The sequence below is a fragment of the Tachypleus tridentatus genome, chromosome 9 (genome assembly GCF_004210375.1).
Source record: "Tachypleus tridentatus isolate NWPU-2018 chromosome 9, ASM421037v1, whole genome shotgun sequence".
Taxonomy (NCBI): Eukaryota; Metazoa; Arthropoda; class Merostomata; order Xiphosura; family Limulidae; genus Tachypleus; species Tachypleus tridentatus.
The window spans coordinates 100993006-101011455 of NC_134833.1; the positions used below are offsets into that span (position 1 = coordinate 100993006).

Below are 18450 nucleotides of genomic sequence, written 5' to 3' on the forward strand. Positions count from 1 at the left end.
AAGGCCACTGTATTCCCACTAAAGCTTTCAATAAAATTGAAACTAGCGATGTAAAGTCTCATGGGGAATGTATCGAAACTGATCCCAATCAGGATCAAACGGAAGAATCAAATGAGAACAGTCAAAATAAGATAAAAGTCACTGATTCGTTTCTAGAATCAGCCTGGAAAAGGAAAGAGCAAATTGATGAGACTTGTCTTGAATTCTATATACAGGAAATCCAGGAACGTCTATCTCATGAAGAAGAAGCTCACCATCAACTGAATCAGACAAAGAAGAAACTGGAAACTGATATCTCAAGCCTAAAGAAAACAATCGAAGACCTTGAACTCGCTCTGCAAAAGGTAAATAAATTTCAATAACTTGATTGCACTTTCATTCACAGAGAAACGGTTGGCTAAGTGTTTAAATTTTCAAATGATGCTACAGTTTTTCTAATATGGTGGTTATGTTATTACTCATTTGAAAGATAATATATACAGTTTGTTTTAAATATTTTGTTGTTTTATTAACCTTTTTCTAAATATACTTTGAAGAAAACAGTTTGAAACAGTTATTTATTATATTTTTAACAACACTGGCTAAATCTAGAAACAAAAACATAGATATTGCCTTTCCGTTTGATATTCTCGATTTGCATTCATAATTTACAAAATCATTAAAAGAATGCGTTTTTTTAATCCTCATTGTAGCGTTTACATAATAAATAAGGTAAATAGCTTATAGATCAGAACTTTGAATTATACATCTTCGTAACGGAGGTTCTGTCATTTCAATATAGGCCGAACAAGACAAAGCCACAAAGGACCACCAGATTCGCAACCTAAATGATGAGATTGCTCACCAGGATGAACTTATCCAGAAGCTAACCAAAGAAAAAAAACACTTGCAGGAAGTAAACCAGGTTAGTTTACTTGATAAACTTAAGAATAGTAAATACATGGATTAGGTTCGTGTGTATAATGTCAACAACAAACTGATTCAGGCTCAGGTACTCAACATCAATTTAAAAAACGTATTTAGGTTCATGTATTTAACACCAACAGTAATCTAAATCAGATTCGTTTACTTAATTACGTTAACAAAAATTTGATTCAGGTTCATGTACTCTACATTAAGAAACGCTGAATCATAACGTTGCAAAACAAACGTGTATAATTCATCAAATTATGCATTTCTTAGTGCCAGCGTCAATCAGTCTCACACAAGTCTATAACACTGATGAAAACACTCACATTAATGCTTGTTTTTCTTTACTCAATATTATAGTTATACCTCTTAAGTGATTCATATCTTCCTAAATTACCTTTATAATTGGCTATGACTCAGTAATGATATTGTTGTTTTTTAATGTAGACAATATTCCAACTAAACAAACGTGTAATTAAATTATTTTATAATTGTAAGCCGACATTCTTAAAGTATGTATGTATTTGACATTTATAGATATAAATTATTGCTGTTTCCTCAATTATTAATCGTTTAAAAATAAATTTTTACTTTAAAAAAAATGAAAATATGTTTTGTCATTAATTTTGTTAACTTCTAGAAAACATCCGAGGATCTTCAAGCTTCTGAAGATAAAGTCAACCACTTAACCAAGGTCAAAGTCAAACTGGAACAAACTCTTGACGAGGTACTCAAGATGTGTTTTGTTGGTGACATTTTGAACGATAAGTTATATGAAAATCATATGAATATCTTTTTAATAATTAATTACTAAGACTTTGGAAAAGTCAGAAAATGATAAGCCAAGCAATTTATCTTCTATATTATCCGTAATTACTAAAGATATTTGTAAGGAATATTTCTTGTTTACAAAAAAAATTTAAAACATGGTTAAAGAAAAAAGAAGCAACATTTTCAACCTAATATTAAAAAAGCAAGTTTTCAAATAAACGTGATGTACAGAAAACTGAAGGCAGTATAGTAACTTGATTAAATGTTCTAAATGTAGTTTTGGAAATCAATATGTATATAATGATTGTTAGTACACTGTTCTATTTCGTGTTCGGTTTCATATGAGTTTTTGTTTCACTAGACAGTTTAATCTTCAATTGAAGATTTCTAGTCTTTTTCTAAATTTTCCAAACACTCATTCGATCGTTACATCAAAACTTCTAACATTGACTCTCACAGCTGGAAGACAACCTCGAACGGGAGAAGAAACAAAGAGGAGATCTTGAGAAGACCAAAAGAAAAGTGGAAGGGGACCTAAAGCTCGCTCAAGAAGCAGTAGCAGACCTAGAAAAGAACAAAAGAGAACTAGAACAAGGTCTTCTGAGGTTGGTCTTTTAACATTGCCTATACTTTTGATTTTAATTTACTTACCTAAGGCTCTTACAAAAAGCTCTATAACCCTTTTGAAGAACCAGATATTCGGTTTTTCATAAAATAAACCTTTACATTTATTTCATCAGGGTGTTAAAAAGATTAAAACTTTGTTCATCCTCTGAATCGATTGGTTCACTGATGAAGAACGTCTATGATGTTTCTTTCCATTAACATCAAGCAAAAACTTTTAAAAACACATTTCTTGTCCTACCCTGATTTGATTTGATTTGCGAATTATAAAAGAAGATAAAATGTTTAATTTAGTAGAACTAAGAAAACAATCTTTGTATGACAGGAACTTGTAATACGTTGATTACGAACATTATAATAAGACATGTAATTATCTTTTCCAAAATATAAGATTTGTCTTCTGATGTAACTCTGAATGCATCAAGAAAAGAAAATAGCATAAAAAAGAGAATATTTTGCTGTTAAAGTTTTGTGTTTATTTTGCGTATTTAATAAAGTTTTTCTACTGTACTATTCTTGCAGACGATTTTATTTGTATAAGAATAATGAAAGTTATACCTATAATTTCAAATAGTTAATAAGAAAATCATCGGTAAACAGACCGTTAAAACTATTTATTTATTAATTGTTGTAATCAACGAACTCTTTTTAAAAAGTTTTCTTGTTTTTCATTTTTCATTTTGATACTCAGAAAGGATAAAGAAATGGCCAGTCTTGCTGCCAAACTAGAGGAAGAGCAAAGTTTAGTCGCCAAGCTGCAGAAACAGATCAAGGAACTCCAGGTAGGTGGCGCTTCGAATTATTATATTTTTTACTCTTTCTTTTATATACATACATATTATTATTATTATATTGTTAAACAAATTATTATTTCACGTTCTACAAGATTAACAACAAAAATAAAATTCGCTGCTATAATTTTCACTGAATTTCTGTACAACTACAGTAGTCAGGTTAAATATTCAGTATTAAGAAGGTTAAGAGCACTTAATCTTCTATAAACATTACTTTCACGCGCTGTTTATAATAGCAGTCAAGTTTAGAAAGGAATGTGGCCAACTCACAACTTAAAACGTTTTTCTAACGAACTGGTTATATTTTTAACAGGATGTCATGTAGACATGTTTCGTCATCCAACATCTTTTCCTTCTAAAATTCATATGACTGACCTGTATTAGTTAGGTGAATAAATATTTAATTTTTGTTCATCTTACTTCATGTTTTTATGTTTCAAAAGTGTTTATAATGTTAAAAAAAACGAACCTTTCTTATAGAATTTTAGATTTTAGTACAGACGTAATTATTGTTTATTCTACAGTCTAGAATCGAGGAACTCGAGGAAGAACTAGAAGCTGAAAGACAAGCTAGAGCTAAGGTGAGAGAATATCTAATCACATTTCTATGTTTTATGTTTCATAACTGTGGAATCGACATATCGCATGTCAGCTGCATTATTGATTATAAAAAAATAGCTTAAATAAAACTATATTACGCTTGAAGATAACAGTAAATTTTCCTAAATTGTTGTTGTTGTTTTGAATTAAACACAAAGCAACACAATGGGTTATCTTTGCTCTGCGTACCTCACGTATCGAAAGCCGCTTTTTAGCGTTGTACGTCCGCAGACATACCGCTGAGCCACTGGGGAACTTTCCTAAACTGTATTTCTGTAAGTGAAAGGAACATACAGATGTGAATTAGAACTTATTTCTATTTACGTCAATTATTTATAATGATTTACATTTAAAATACAACTAAAACTACTTTTGACTGAGCAGAAAAATAATAACATTTATGCTTCTTTAATTTACACGGAAAACTTTTGTCCAAAAGAATCATCTGACGTATTTATTTCCTTCTGTTTAGGCTGAAAAACAAAGGACTGACCTTGCGCGAGAGCTCGAGGAGCTTAGTGAAAGACTAGACGAAGCAGGTGGAGCCACTTCGGCACAGGTTAGTTTCATGGATTACACATCTCGGAAAAGTGAAATAGAAAAACATAATTATGAATGTTTATGTTTATTTTTTGCAAGTTATTGAGATCGGTGAATAAATTATTTGGTTTTTCTTCAAGAACTGTCTTTGTTCTCATTGTAGAATCTTGTAACACCAAACTTATATTTATCATTAGTCATGACGATGAGTTTTCTAAAAATAATTAAGCAGATTTATAAGTCCTTCGGCGTATTACGAACAATATTGAACTTATTGTGCATTACACCACTCGTTACTCATCTAAAATAGAAATGGGTGGAATATTTAATCATTAAATATTTATTATAACAGGCTTGTCTTGTTTCGAGAAGTTACGACTGAACGTTTTTGCTGTTTAACAACATTGTAGTTTTTCATCTTGAACAGATTGAATTAAACAAGCGACGAGAAGCTGAACTGTCTAAGCTCAAACGAGACTTGGAAGAAAGCAACCTGCAACATGACCAGGTTCTCTCGAACCTTAGAAAGAAGCACAACGATGTTGTTGCTGAACTCAGTGAACAGTTGGATCAGCTCAACAAACACAAAGCTCGGTAAGACGTCATCAAACCATCATAATTGCGATAACACTGATCCAATAATTCATATATATAATATAACCTATTATGAGCTGCCTTCCCTCTAGTTGTATACCGCTAAATTAGGGACGGCTAGCGCAGATAACCCTCGAGTAGCTTTGCGAGAAATTAAAAAAACCAAAAATGTAACGGTCAATCCCACTATTCGTTGGTAAAAGAGTAGCCCAAGAGTTGGCGGTGGGTGGTGATGACTAGCTGCCTTCCCTCTAGTCTGACACTGCTAAAATAGGGACGGCGAGCACAGATATCCCTCAAGTAGCTTTGTGCGAAATTCCTAAACAAACAAACATATACCGTCTATATACTAAAGCTCAAAATATAAGCTTCATGTTGTTTTATTCTCTAACATGTTCATCCATATTGTTTCCGCTATTTTTGACCTGTCTCTTAACTTTACAGAATCGACAAGGAGAAAGCTCAAATGAAGGGCGAACTGGATGATTTGCGATCCAGCTTGGACCACGTTAATAAGGAGAAGGTAAAGTTCAATTACGTGATTTTATACAACCATCGGATGACCGTGTGGAAAGGTCATCTGTGTCGAAAAATATACAAAATTAATGTTATAATAAATTAGACATCGTGAGACTATAGATGCACCGAATTTTGAACACAGCCACACATTCATTTCTGTAAAACCAAAAACATCATTTTATTACTACAAACATCTGTACGGAACATAAAAAAATGCTCAGCAAAGCAATTCCAAATTTAAGGATCTGTTGATTTTATTATATTTCCTTCATTCTATTCCACATACGAAGTAACATGAGAAATAAGCAAATCCGCATCAACATAAACAATAATAATGTGAAACAAGATATTTTTTTAGTTTTTCACTCATACTATAGCAAGTTACCTCGATTATCTTTGGGTTACCGTTATAAATTAATGAAAATACACGTAATTATGGGCTTAAATCTTAAATATATTATATTTCTTCACTATTAGGCCAATTTCGAGAAGAATTCCAAACAATTGGAGATTCAAGTTCAAGATGTTCAACAGAAGCTGGACGAAGCCAATCGTTCACTGGGTGACTATGATGCCAATAAGAAAAAGCTGTCCGCTGAGAACACTGACCTCCAACGACAACTAGAAGATGCTGAATCTCAGGTCGCTCAACTGAATAAAATGAAGCTGTCCTTTCTGACCCATCTAGACGAAGCCAAAAGAACAGCTGACGAAGAAAGCAGGGTACGGTTTACAGTTTCATTAAATTTAAAATATATTTTTATAAAATATGACAACAGGAGCTCGCTCATTAAAATCGATACTTAGACTTTTCTTTATTTTCTATTTCGTATCTCTTTAACACTCGTGGAGGAGAAATGTTTGAAAATATTTAAAATAATAATCATCTTGTAAGCATAACAACGAACCACAAAGGATAAAAAATCACGTGGCAGATAAACTGAATACATCTAAAGAGATTCTTTAGCCAACCTATCAGGTCATTTAGATACATGATTTACTTATTTGACGAGAAAGGACAGAGGGATATCTTGAAAAGTAAGGGCAAACTAATTTTACAGAAAAGAAGAGTTTCGACTGCTACTGTAAACTGTCATATTTATTTATCGTTATAGAGCGATTACTTAAACTTATATATATAGCCGTTTCATTTTTGTACTAAGTTACAATAATAAATCAAATACATAGATATAAATAGAGAAAGATTAAAAATTAAAAGGGTATTAATTTTTCTTTGACGCTTACAAATGACTTGAAAAACTAGTACAATCTGCTGAGAAGCAAGTCGATGGTTATCGAACAAGTTAAGACTTTTAATCGAATTGCATACCGTAAAAATGTATCAACTGTTCTGAAATATCACCTAGGAACGTGCGGCAATAGCTGGCAAATTCAGAAATTTAGAGCATGATATGGACGGATTGAGAGAACAGTTGGAAGAGGAACAAGAAGGGAAAGCTGACCTACAGAGAATGCTCAGCAAAGCCAATGCTGAGGCTCAACTATGGCGGTCCAAGTACGAGAGTGAAGGCTTAGCCAGAGTTGAGGAACTGGAAGATTCAAAGTATGGATACAATTGTCTTCATTGTATTTTATGTAATTTCAGAACTGTTAGGTCATGAGTTTATACCTAACATTAATACATTCATAAGGTTACAATGAAAAAACACAATGAAATTCCCTTTGTAACAGAAAAAAAATGGACATTTGTTGACAAGTAAAGATTTTCTAGTGAATTTCCGAAATTACACATTTTATGTTCAAAAGTTGGAATATTTTGTCCAGTTGTATAGGTCTTAAATTTTATTTAAAATATTTTGGAAACAAAAAGTTATCCAGACGTACCACAAAAAAAGTTACTATCGTTTTAATTTCATGAGAACCTGGTGACATATTTTAAAATATACAGAAAAATTAATATTATTTTGATGTTTACTTCACAAATTAATTTATTAACTGGTTAATTATTTTGTAGAGTAGCTTTGTGCAATCATATACCTTCAATGAAATTACACCATTCCAACTGATTCACTGAGAAAGAGAAAATAAGTTTCTTTTAAACTCTAAACAACAAAGGAAGTTCTAGCAAAACCTGCTAATGTTCAGAGAAGAATTCGGTATACAACAATGTTAAAATGTTGTTTTTTTCTGATTTGCGAGCAATTGATCAATAATAGAATATATCATTTAGCTAACTAAAGATAATCCATGATATACAACATAATTCAAGGTTTACAGAAGAGCGAAGCAGTATTGATTATACGTTTAAATGAAGACATTTATATTCACGCTTCCATGTTTTAGATGCTGAGAAAGGAAGTTAAACGACACAAGTATCTTTATAATTTTAACGCCGTACAATTTTCTTCCAAATTATTTTGAGTTCAAATATTTCAAACCATACGTTCATGCGACCGATATAGCTTTTCAATTTGTTTGGTATAATAATTAGTATATTTTAAGAATATTTAAGAATATTTATCATGGAGATAATCCATGATATACAACATAATTCAAGGTTTACAGAAGAGCGAAGCAGTATTGATTATACGTTTAAATGAAGACATTTATATTCACGCTTCCATGTTTTAGATGCTGAGAAAGGAAGTTAAACGACACAAGTATCTTTATAATTTTAACGCCGTACAATTTTCTTCCAAATTATTTTGAGTTCAAATATTTCAAACCATACGTTCATGCGACCGATATAGCTTTTCAATTTGTTTGGTATAATAATTAGTATATTTTAAGAATATTAAAACGCCATTGATTGTATAAGAAATAAGAACATCTCTTTTTTTAGGCGGAAACTTCAAGCTAAACTGGAGGAGAATGAACAGAATTTGGAACAGATGAATGTGAAGTGCAGCGGGTTGGAAAAGGTGAAATCTCGATTACAAGGAGAAATAGAAGACATGGCCATCGAAGTAGATAGAGTAAATATATATTTCTTGACAATTACGTTGTGGTTTCTAAAATTAAAATAATTAATATAAATTACTATTTTCTTAAACCCTGCTAAGGTGTGCAACAATTCGGTTTTAAGTAGATTTTATTTGTTGTTGAATTTCGCGCAAAACTATTCGAGGGCGATCTACGCTAGTCATTCCTAAATTAGAAGTGGCAAACTTTAACGAATACACCTAGTTAACACCTTTTATTACCAATTCTTGGACTACAGAAAAGTTTACACATTTTCATAATGTAGTTAACTGATATTCGTGTTATTTCTTAGCTCAATATAAATGTTTAACATTACATATTAATTAATTACAATTATTCCATTTCCACATGGTGTCCCCTCGTAGGTCAACGGTAAGTTTACAATTCTAAAATCAAACTTCGATTCCCCGCGGTGTAGAAAACACTGGTAACCCTTTGTGTAATTTTGCGTTCAAAAATAACAACAAAGATAACAATTCCACAGGGGTGGAATTCTCACTCATTTAGCATCAGATAAAAACAAATCTGAAACGAAATACTAAATTGGTAAGTCTATATTTTTGGTCAAAATTTAATATTCGACATTGTCCTAAAGTTAATGAAAATAACTAGTTAGAAATAACAGAAAAACTAAATAAAACAATAGTTAACATTCTAAAAATTCTATTTCTAAAATCGGTGAAAAAAATCCTACAAAATGGCCGTACCATTGACTTAGTGATAAGTCTGAGAGGGTAGAGTGCTAAAATCTGGGTCTCGATAACCATGGCGGGCATGGCACAGATAGTCTATTGCATAGCTTTGCGCGTAACAACAAAAAAAGACTAACAAGCGAAACGGCCATTCAAAGCTTTCTTGATAAACGAAATAAAAAGAAATTAGCTCCAATACATGTACTTATACAATGAGTTTGCATACAAAAATTAAAATATTTCCGAAATAGTATTTAATTTTTCACCTTAAAGAGAAAATGCTTGAGTTAAAAAGATGTGAACTATTAAAGTAAACAATGAAACAGCTAGTATTATTTTTAACAGTATTCAGAGATTCCCTTTGATCCGAATGACTGATACAAATAACTCTGAGTTGAAAATAGAGATGTGACAACAATTGAAAAACACCTAAAAATATGTTTAGCTAGTAGTAATAAACAATTTACATCACTGAGATTTGTAAGGCCCGTATTTGTGATGTATACAATATTAAAAGAAGTACAGTTACAACAAACTTTAGTGACTCGATCTTATATTATAAATAATGACGATCAGAAATAGTTAAACTAATATATATAGTGTAATGTGTCGTATAAAAAAACGGACATATTGATATTGAATCTTTTTCATTAATTAATACCGTGTTCACCGTATTTACCAAAATGTTTACAATTACTTTATACTGAATATAAAATAAACTAGGACTTGTTTGTATTACTAACCATACTTAAATCTGTGATTATACGTGAGTGTAATATGACATATTCTAAAAGTAATTGCCTTATTTACAGACTTGTTATTACAATAAAGTTGTACACGTTTTTTTCTAAACAATCTTTCGGGTCAATACTGGATCAAACTGTATGCACACTATTTCTCAAGAAACTGGAATGCAAAGACAGACTACACATAACGAGCCAAAGAGGGAATTCAGGTTGTCACGCTGAAGTAAGTTTTCAGAAAGAAAAAAAAAAAACTACCAGAGAGTAGTAGACTCTGTGCAAGCCAGTCTTGAAGCCTGAGCATTTTCAAATAAAAAAAAAAAAAAACACGACAAAATGACTTCAAATTTGTAGGCAAGGAACTACAGTCTGGTTTGGTGTAGAGACAGGCTACTGATATGTAACCAAAGAAGAATTACGGGTGGCTCTGTTTAGAAACTGCTGTAGAGACAGGATACAGATATGTAGCCAAAGAAGAATTACGGGTGGTTCTGTTTAGAAACTCCTGTAGAGACAGGACACAAATATGTAGCCAAATTCAAATTTTCAACGTAAAGCATTGCACTTCTAAGAATATATTTGAGTTTAAAAACTTTTTTTAATAACCAATCTAACTTACTTTGAGGGATACAGAGGAATATGTTTTATTTCCTGTATTTATAGGCCAACAACCTTGCCGCTACTCTAGAGAAGAAACAGAAGTCCTTTGATAAAACTATTGCAGAATGGAAGCAGAAGGTGGACGATCTTGCAGCAGAACTAGATGCTTCTCAAAGAGAGTGTAGAGACTATTCTACTGAGCTTTTTAAACTTCGGTCTTCCTATGACGACAGCCAAGAACAGTGCGAAGCCGTCAAACGAGAAAACAAGAACCTACAAGGTACTTAAAAAATTACTAACCCTTTCAGTGTTTCACTTAAAATTTACTTAGGCAAATGAACGAAGCTGAGTCTATTAATTAGTAGAGTAATATACAAAAAAATATCTGCTTCATTCATTGATAAACGCAAAATAAATCATATACAAAACAACTTTCAGCAACATATCTGTTTCGCAGATACGAAGTTATAATGTGTCAATTTGTATATTACGTATAATAATTTGTTTTTAAAACGGGCATTTTTATGCATCTGCACGAAGACAATTAAATTATTATGGTCACTTAATTACGAACCTTCCTCTTTTTTTTATCTTTCTGTATTTTACGTCTGGTCCTGAGATTATAAAACATAAATCTCGGCCTCTTGTTTTCACTGTTAATTTGGGATAGATGAAATCAAAGATCTTATGGATCAACTTGGTGAGGGTGGTAGAAACGTGCACGAACTGGAAAAGGCGAGGAAGAGATTGGAAATGGAAAAAGAAGAGCTTCAGGCAGCCCTGGAAGAGGCTGAAGCTGCGCTGGAACAGGAAGAAAACAAGGTTCTCAGGGCTCAGCTAGAACTTTCTCAGGTTCGCCAGGAAATTGATCGCAGAATTCAAGAAAAGGAAGAAGAATTTGAAAACACCAGGTACTTATAGTATTATTGTATAAGGTAAATAGACCAGGTACTTATAGTACTATTGTATACGATAAGTAGAACTTTTTAAAAATCAAATTACTAGATGTGCCTGATTTTCCCTAGTATTTAAATGTGATGATGTATATTTGAATTAAAAGTGGAAACAAACTGAATCATGTAAAACGTTATTTTCTTACCCAAACATCTCTAGTTTATTAGAAAACTTCCACACTTAAATTTTATTTCACTTTCTTCCCAGAAAACGTTTATTCTTTTTTATTCTGTTGTTTCACCAATCAGAGTGTATTTACTGCGTCATTAATTATCCTGATCGATACATTAAAATAACTTTTCAGAAAAAATCACCAGAGGGCAATAGACTCTATGCAAGCCAGCCTCGAGGCCGAAGCTAGAGGGAAGGCTGAGGCATTGCGAATGAAAAAGAAACTAGAAAGTGACATCAATGAGCTGGAGATCGCCCTGGATCATGCCAACAAAGCAAATGCTGAGGCTCAGAAGAACATCAAGAAATACCAGCAGAATATCAAGGAACTTCAACAGGCAATAGAAGAGGAACAACATGCGCGAGATGAGATGCGTGAACAATATACCATGTCAGAAAGACGATGTCATGCCCTCCAAGGTGAACTGGAAGAGACAAGACAGCTTCTTGAACAGGCAAGGGGTTATTTTACTTTGTAGACAGGTGGATAACTGGTTTTACAATGATCAATCGTGTATTTATTTTACTTCAGTGATACTAAACATAAGAGAAAACAATTATGGATCAAAATTAAGTCAAAACCCAGTAAAATAATGGCAGTTTCACATTAGCTTCCTCTGGGTGTTTCCTTTATTCTTACTGCATGTAGAACATAAAATGTGACTAATAATCCGATACGTTTCAATGAAAAACAATTATTCAAAAATACAATAACAACAACTGTCGGGTCGAAGCGTTTTATTTGTTAAGATCGAATATGCTTACCGTAAAAATAATGTATTTATGAATTAATTATTCAGTTCAGTAGATTCTTCACTAAACATTGAAAAGTAATTTAATTTTGATTACATTTCAAACTGATATTCTTATGTTGTTTTTAAAATGATGCAATTTAAAACGCAACAAGACAATGTATACATGTGAAACTATTAAATAATATGAGCATAAGAAAACTCATTAGGAACGCAACTGGCTGTCACTCATCTTATTGTTAGTTAAATAATGCACAAATGTGTGTGTTTTGTTATAATAAACCAACATCGAGCTATCTGCTGAATCCACTGAGGGGAATCGAACCCCTAATTTTAGCGTTGTAAATCCGTAAACTTACCACTGTATCAGCGTGGGACAATGCATAAATATCTGCTTAAGAAGAACGTTATTTAAAATATAAAACAATATTAATTAAACGGTAAAAAATAATGTTTGTTTTGAAATTTCGCACAAAGCAACTCGAGGGCTGTCTGTGCTAGCCGTTCATAATTTAGCAGTGTAAGACTAGAGAGAAGGCAGCTAGTCATCACCACCCACCGCCAACTCTTGGGCTACTCTTTTACCAACGAATAGTGAGACTGACCGTCCCATTATAACGCCCCCACGGCTGGGAGGGCGAGCATGTCTAGTCTTACACTGCTAAATTAGGGACGGCTAGCGCAGATAGCCCTCATGTAGCTTTGCACAAAATTCAAAACAAACAAACAAATAAACTCATATTTACTTTATTTATTAAAACAACATTGGTTACTATCGACGTGACTCTTGGTGTGAAAAGAAAGAATACGAAACTTCCATAACATTTATGTGGAAAAGTACATTTGTTCCTTTCTTCATCTTTTTTCCAGTGTTTCTTTTTATAATCTTTTTTATTCTTCAGATAAAGGAGTGTAATTAATCCTAATGTTTAGTTTCTTATACAGATATGTATGTACGTTTTTATAATAGGCTGATCGTGGTCGGCGCACCGCTGAGACAGAACTATCTGATGCCCACGAGCAGATGAACGAACTTTCTGCCAACAATGCTTCATTATCCATGGCAAAGAGGAAACTAGAAGGAGAATTGCAAGCTCTTCAGGTATGTGGCTCTTTCATGAAACACCATGTGTGCATATGTATATATATAATTCAGTTTTAAACATGTATTAACATTGCAAATTTTATGATGACTCTAGTCCTCTTGTGGCACTTTTAGCTTCCTTTTTAATGTTTGAAGGATCTCAGATATTAACTAACACTTAAAACCACCTGGATATGTTATTGTATTCAGTATAAATAGTCAATTAAATTACAAAGAACTTTTTACTAGATAATTCTCATTTCAACATAACTGTTTTTGTGCTGTCATACTCAGTTACGGAACCCTTCTCGTCTTTGTTGTTAGGCCGATTTGGACGAAATGTTGAATGAAGCGAAACAGTCCGAAGAAAAAGCCAAGAAAGCAATGGTTGACGCAGCGCGGCTAGCCGATGAACTGAGGGCTGAGCAGGAACACGCTCAGCAACAAGAAAAGATGCGCAAGGCTTTAGAGGCTCAAATGAAGGAGCTGCAAGTGAGACTGGATGAAGCTGAGGCAGCAGCTATAAAGGGCGGCAGAAAGATCATACAGAAACTAGAACAAAAGGTAAAAAACAATCAAGTGGTCGAGTATCAATACAGTAATAACTTGTCGATCAATCCAGTCACTTTTGTACTGATACCCATGTGAACCAATCATTTGAGTTTTAATACACCAACCAAACCAATCAATGGACATCAATATAAAAATAGATGTGCATCCGCCATCTTTAATTTATTTTATGTCGGAGAATTATTTTGATTCAGTGAAGTAATTTAGATTTTGTAAAAATAAATCAGTGAGGGAGTAAAATATATTTATTCTCGTTTATGACTCATGACGTAGCTAAATTGACGTACATATTAGTTATAAATGGACTTTTCTGAACGTTAAAATGCTTTTATTTGAGGTATTTCGGCCCTTTTATCAGATACTTAATTGGGTAACGATATTATGAGCTATAAAAATTCGTTAAATTCGATTTCGGGGGGATTCTACTGTTCATTTCTAGATGTTTAAATTATGTCTTTATATATTTACATGTAGGTTCGCGAGCTCGAGAGTGAGTTGGAAAATGAACAGCGCCGCCACGCCGATGCTGCTAAAAATGCAAGAAAAGGCGAACGTCGTGTTAAAGAATTACAATTTCAAGCAGAGGAAGACCACAAGAACCACGAGCGCATGCAGGACCTTGTAGATAAACTTCAACAGAAGATTAAGACATACAAGAGACAAATTGAGGAGGCTGTAAGTTCTATGATGTTCAACGTAGAATATAAAATAACTTTAGAACCAAATGAATGACTTGATATAATCATTCACAGAATCGGCATTTCGCAGAAAATTCTATTTCATAAACAGCTTTTGTAGTTTCCGCCCTCAGAAATATTTTATAAAAGTGTGTAAATACGATGTTCTAATAATATATTCATAGCAGTGTTTTAACTGAGTGTAAATTACGTTGCTCAAAACGTATAATTAAAAATTAACATTTGAAATATGTTTCTGAAATAGACATCATGTCTGACTTACCTCTGATAAGAAAGTCACCTTATTACGGTGTTACCAGGCAGTTGTCCATTCAGTAAAAAGTATCAACGCCATAGCTACTTTTGTATTATTAGTAATCTAAACATGTTACATTTTACAAAGGTAAAAATGTATAATTATTGGATTGTTACGAGTGTTAATTTGTATTATAATTAGGAGGAAATTGCTGCTCTTAACTTGGCCAAATTCCGGAAGGTACAGCAAGAGATGGAAGATGCTGAAGAGAGGGCAGACATGGCTGAAAATGCTCTTGCTAAATTGCGCGCCAGAAACCGTAGTTCAGCTTCAGCCGGGCGTGGTATCAGCCCAGGTGTAAGTACCAAGGTTACTAATGTGTGAAGTTAACCGCTACAGCATTCTCTAAAAAATAAAAAAATCCAAAAAATCTCTAGTTTCTGAATTTCATCATTAAAGTTTAGTAAGATATTTAATTTTATAGCGTGTGAAATAAACTGATAACACAGGTCTGTAATGGAAACTATTTTAACCTACACTTAAGAACAAGAAACAATTAATATCTATAAAACACACCTTACAAAACACTTAGTTTTCTTCTATATTTATTACTGTACCACATTTGATGAAAGCGTTGCATATGCATACAATTAAATAGAATTGCAGAGAAATGATAATGAACAGTAATAAATGATCGGATATTTAGTTTCACCAGAAAACAATATATTTTTTTTTTCCACTGCGACACATGTAAGTATCCTAGAACTGAAAGATATGTCAGCTTCCAAATTGTTCGCTTTGTTTATGTGCATGCTTAATAATTTCATATGTTACAATGTATAACTCTTACTAAGTATCTTTTTCTATATTTTTTTATGTTTTCATTTTCCTTCTGCCATTTATTTTATACCGCCTAATTATTGTACCCTCTACAGCCTGTACCTAGGCCAAGTAGACCCAGAACCAAAACAGTGGAGCAAGAATAAACGTTTTGACCTCCTTTTAACCTCTGGTAAGTTGATCTATTATAACTGTATCACTTGTAAGACAGTTTGAATGTGTTTCAAGTGTGAGTTTTTCTGCATAAGTTTTTCTACTGTTTAGAAACATAAATTTTGATTTTTTTTAGATTTGACTATTATTACGTGGTTGTTAACTATATGATAATGTTTCATGCATCTTTAATATTGTTTTTTGTATTTAATAATCGTTTTCAATATGTTATTCATCGACCAAAATAAATGGAACAGTATTACTTAACTGTACAAACCTTAAACTACACCACCAATAACACTATGTAACAAATTTTGTTCCTGGATAGTATCTGTTATTTCTTAATTGCTTGTGTTGTAAAAGTACAGAAAATGGCCTTTATTCCCTTCAAACTTTGCTTTTGTGACCTGAATAATGAAATTTAGAAATTAACCTATGTAAAAACGAGCAAATTTGCACATTGTCATGTACATAAGGTTTGAATGAAACAACATATGAATCAAGATTTACATGTGTTTATACTAAAGTTACACAAAAATGTTTAGAAGTGAGTAGTTTTTCGAGATTTGCGACTGTAATGTAAATCACTTTGACGTATCAGCCCTCAAATATAGTGTCCCATTATGTTTTACTTATACGCTCCCAGGTCACAAAAGCAAAGTTTAAAGAAAAAAAATAGGTCTTTTCCGTTTACTTTAGGCATAAGCAATTGGGAAATAACACTTTCTGTCCAGGAACAAGAAAAAGTAAAAATTTTGGTACATAGTGAAATATATGTGTATATGTAGTTACAACCCAACGTATAAATATATGAACAATTCTAAATTTTTATAAAATAAAGTCTATAATTAAAATACCACAAACTAACAATACATAGTTCGTATATGTATAGAATACGTGTAATTGAACAGTCTAATTTTGAGAAATTTCCCTTTTGTGTTCACAGGTTTCCCAACACTATCCGCTGCAGCAAAACAGTGTTTTAATGGGTAACTTTCATCCAGCATTTTTAACAATTGGTAGCTTAGCAACTGGCTTAAGCACTCCACAATTGTGAATAACATGGATTTCTTTACCTGATGATAGTTAATTAATTCTTTGTTCTTTGTTTATGTAAAAGACGTAAGCCTTACCAATGTTTGTGTAGATATTTAGTTTACTCATTCTTCTCAATTATCGAAGAGAAGAAATTCTAAAGTTTATGTTGCAAAATTATTGTGTATTCTGTTTAATTTATTTCATATATAGCGCGAAGGTGTTAGCAGAAGAATAAAAAAAAATCTGAAGCACAGGATACTCCTGTTTATCACACGAAATGTGAAAGTTTTGGTTATGGCTTTATTTCTCTTCTGTGATTTTAATAAAGGTAAAATAAAATAAAGAATCATTAACAATGATCTACATGGCTTGTTACACATTACTTACGAAGAGCAATAGCTAAACTCAAAAATAAAGAATCTATTGACAATAATTTTTATTGTAAAGTTTAAAAATGTCCAAACTTGATTTTTTTTACATTTTGCTAAAGAATAAATATCAAGTTCAATGATATCATTGCCTACTTTTAATGGTTATTTGGAGTAATCTAAAGAAACAAAAATGTTATTAAACTTCTTCAGTCAAAAACGCTCGAATTGATGTTTTCAAGAAATGGAATAGTTGGAAAGTAAAGGCCTATTTTAAAGTTGATGGATTGATTGTAATTAAACAAAGATACACAATGAGGTATCAAAACCCGGTTAATAGTGGCGTGAGTCCACAGAAATACCTCTGTGCCACTGGAATGATTGGTTTGTTTGTTTTGAATTTCGCGTGAAACTACACGAGGGCTATCTGCGCTAGCCGTACCTAATTTTGTAGTGTAAGACTAGAGAGAAAGCAGCTAGTCATCACCACCCACTGCAAATTCTTGGGCTACTCTTTTACCAACGAATAGTAGGACTGACCGTCACGTTATAATGTCACCACGGCTGAAAGGGCCATCATATTTGATGTGACCGGGATTCGAATCAGCAGCCCTCAGATTAATTACGAGTTGAATGTCTTAATCACCTGGCCATGCCGGGTTCCCATTGGAAGGAGCCAATTTTAAACTGGAATCTTAATCAGTTTAAACAAATGTTTTCGTCGCATTAACATAGCAGTGTGACTATGAAATTATAATCAAATAACAAGAAAATTGTTAAATGTGTGATTATTATTAATCCATAATAAAAAATATGGACTAGAAATGCGATGAATGCTCGATTTTTATAAACAGACAACATTAAGAAGTTTGCTCATTTTTGAGCTTTATGTCAAAATCTTGTACGCTAAATTTCGTCTACAGTACGTTTAATACAAAAATCTATCGGGCTGTTGCTTACCCTTTGTTTTTCATGGTGTTAGTTACGTACAATAGCTGTTTTTCTTTCGAACCAATCATTAGTTGAACAATAATGTGGAATGATCGCATACCGAAAGCAGTTCAAGTTTTTTATTATATTTCTTCGATGAAAAACGGACTGTTAACTTGTAATAACTGAGACTATTAAACTCGTACCTAATATTAATGTTAAACATTCATTTTGTAGTAGTGTTAAACATTTACTTTGTGGCATTGTTAGACTCGCACTTAAGTGACTCTTGAGATTCTAACTTGTCTTTTTTAATAAGCAACAAATT

The 18450-nt window shown here is 32.5% G+C and overlaps 1 protein-coding gene across 8 annotated transcripts in view; it reads left to right on the forward strand.

Moving 5' to 3' along the window:
- LOC143225888 (myosin heavy chain, muscle-like) overlaps positions 1-17109 on the forward strand; it is a 57239-nt gene extending 40130 nt beyond the window's left edge. For all 8 annotated transcript variants that reach the window (XM_076456047.1, XM_076456049.1, XM_076456048.1 and 5 more), the window contains 21 exons: positions 216-344; positions 782-904; positions 1550-1636; positions 2140-2285; positions 2996-3086; positions 3623-3679; positions 4171-4257; positions 4666-4832; positions 5277-5355; positions 5829-6074; positions 6719-6915; positions 8155-8287; positions 10393-10609; positions 11000-11240; positions 11588-11909; positions 13177-13308; positions 13615-13854; positions 14335-14535; positions 14995-15150; positions 15729-15805; positions 16733-17109. In XM_076456047.1, the coding sequence (XP_076312162.1) occupies positions 216-344; positions 782-904; positions 1550-1636; positions 2140-2285; positions 2996-3086; positions 3623-3679; positions 4171-4257; positions 4666-4832; positions 5277-5355; positions 5829-6074; positions 6719-6915; positions 8155-8287; positions 10393-10609; positions 11000-11240; positions 11588-11909; positions 13177-13308; positions 13615-13854; positions 14335-14535; positions 14995-15150; positions 15729-15779 (3102 nt within the window). In that variant the 3' untranslated portion in view covers positions 15780-15805; positions 16733-17109. The remainder of the gene's footprint in view (positions 1-215; positions 345-781; positions 905-1549; positions 1637-2139; positions 2286-2995; positions 3087-3622; positions 3680-4170; positions 4258-4665; positions 4833-5276; positions 5356-5828; positions 6075-6718; positions 6916-8154; positions 8288-10392; positions 10610-10999; positions 11241-11587; positions 11910-13176; positions 13309-13614; positions 13855-14334; positions 14536-14994; positions 15151-15728; positions 15806-16732) is intronic.
- The last annotated feature ends 1341 nt before the right edge of the window (positions 17110-18450 follow it).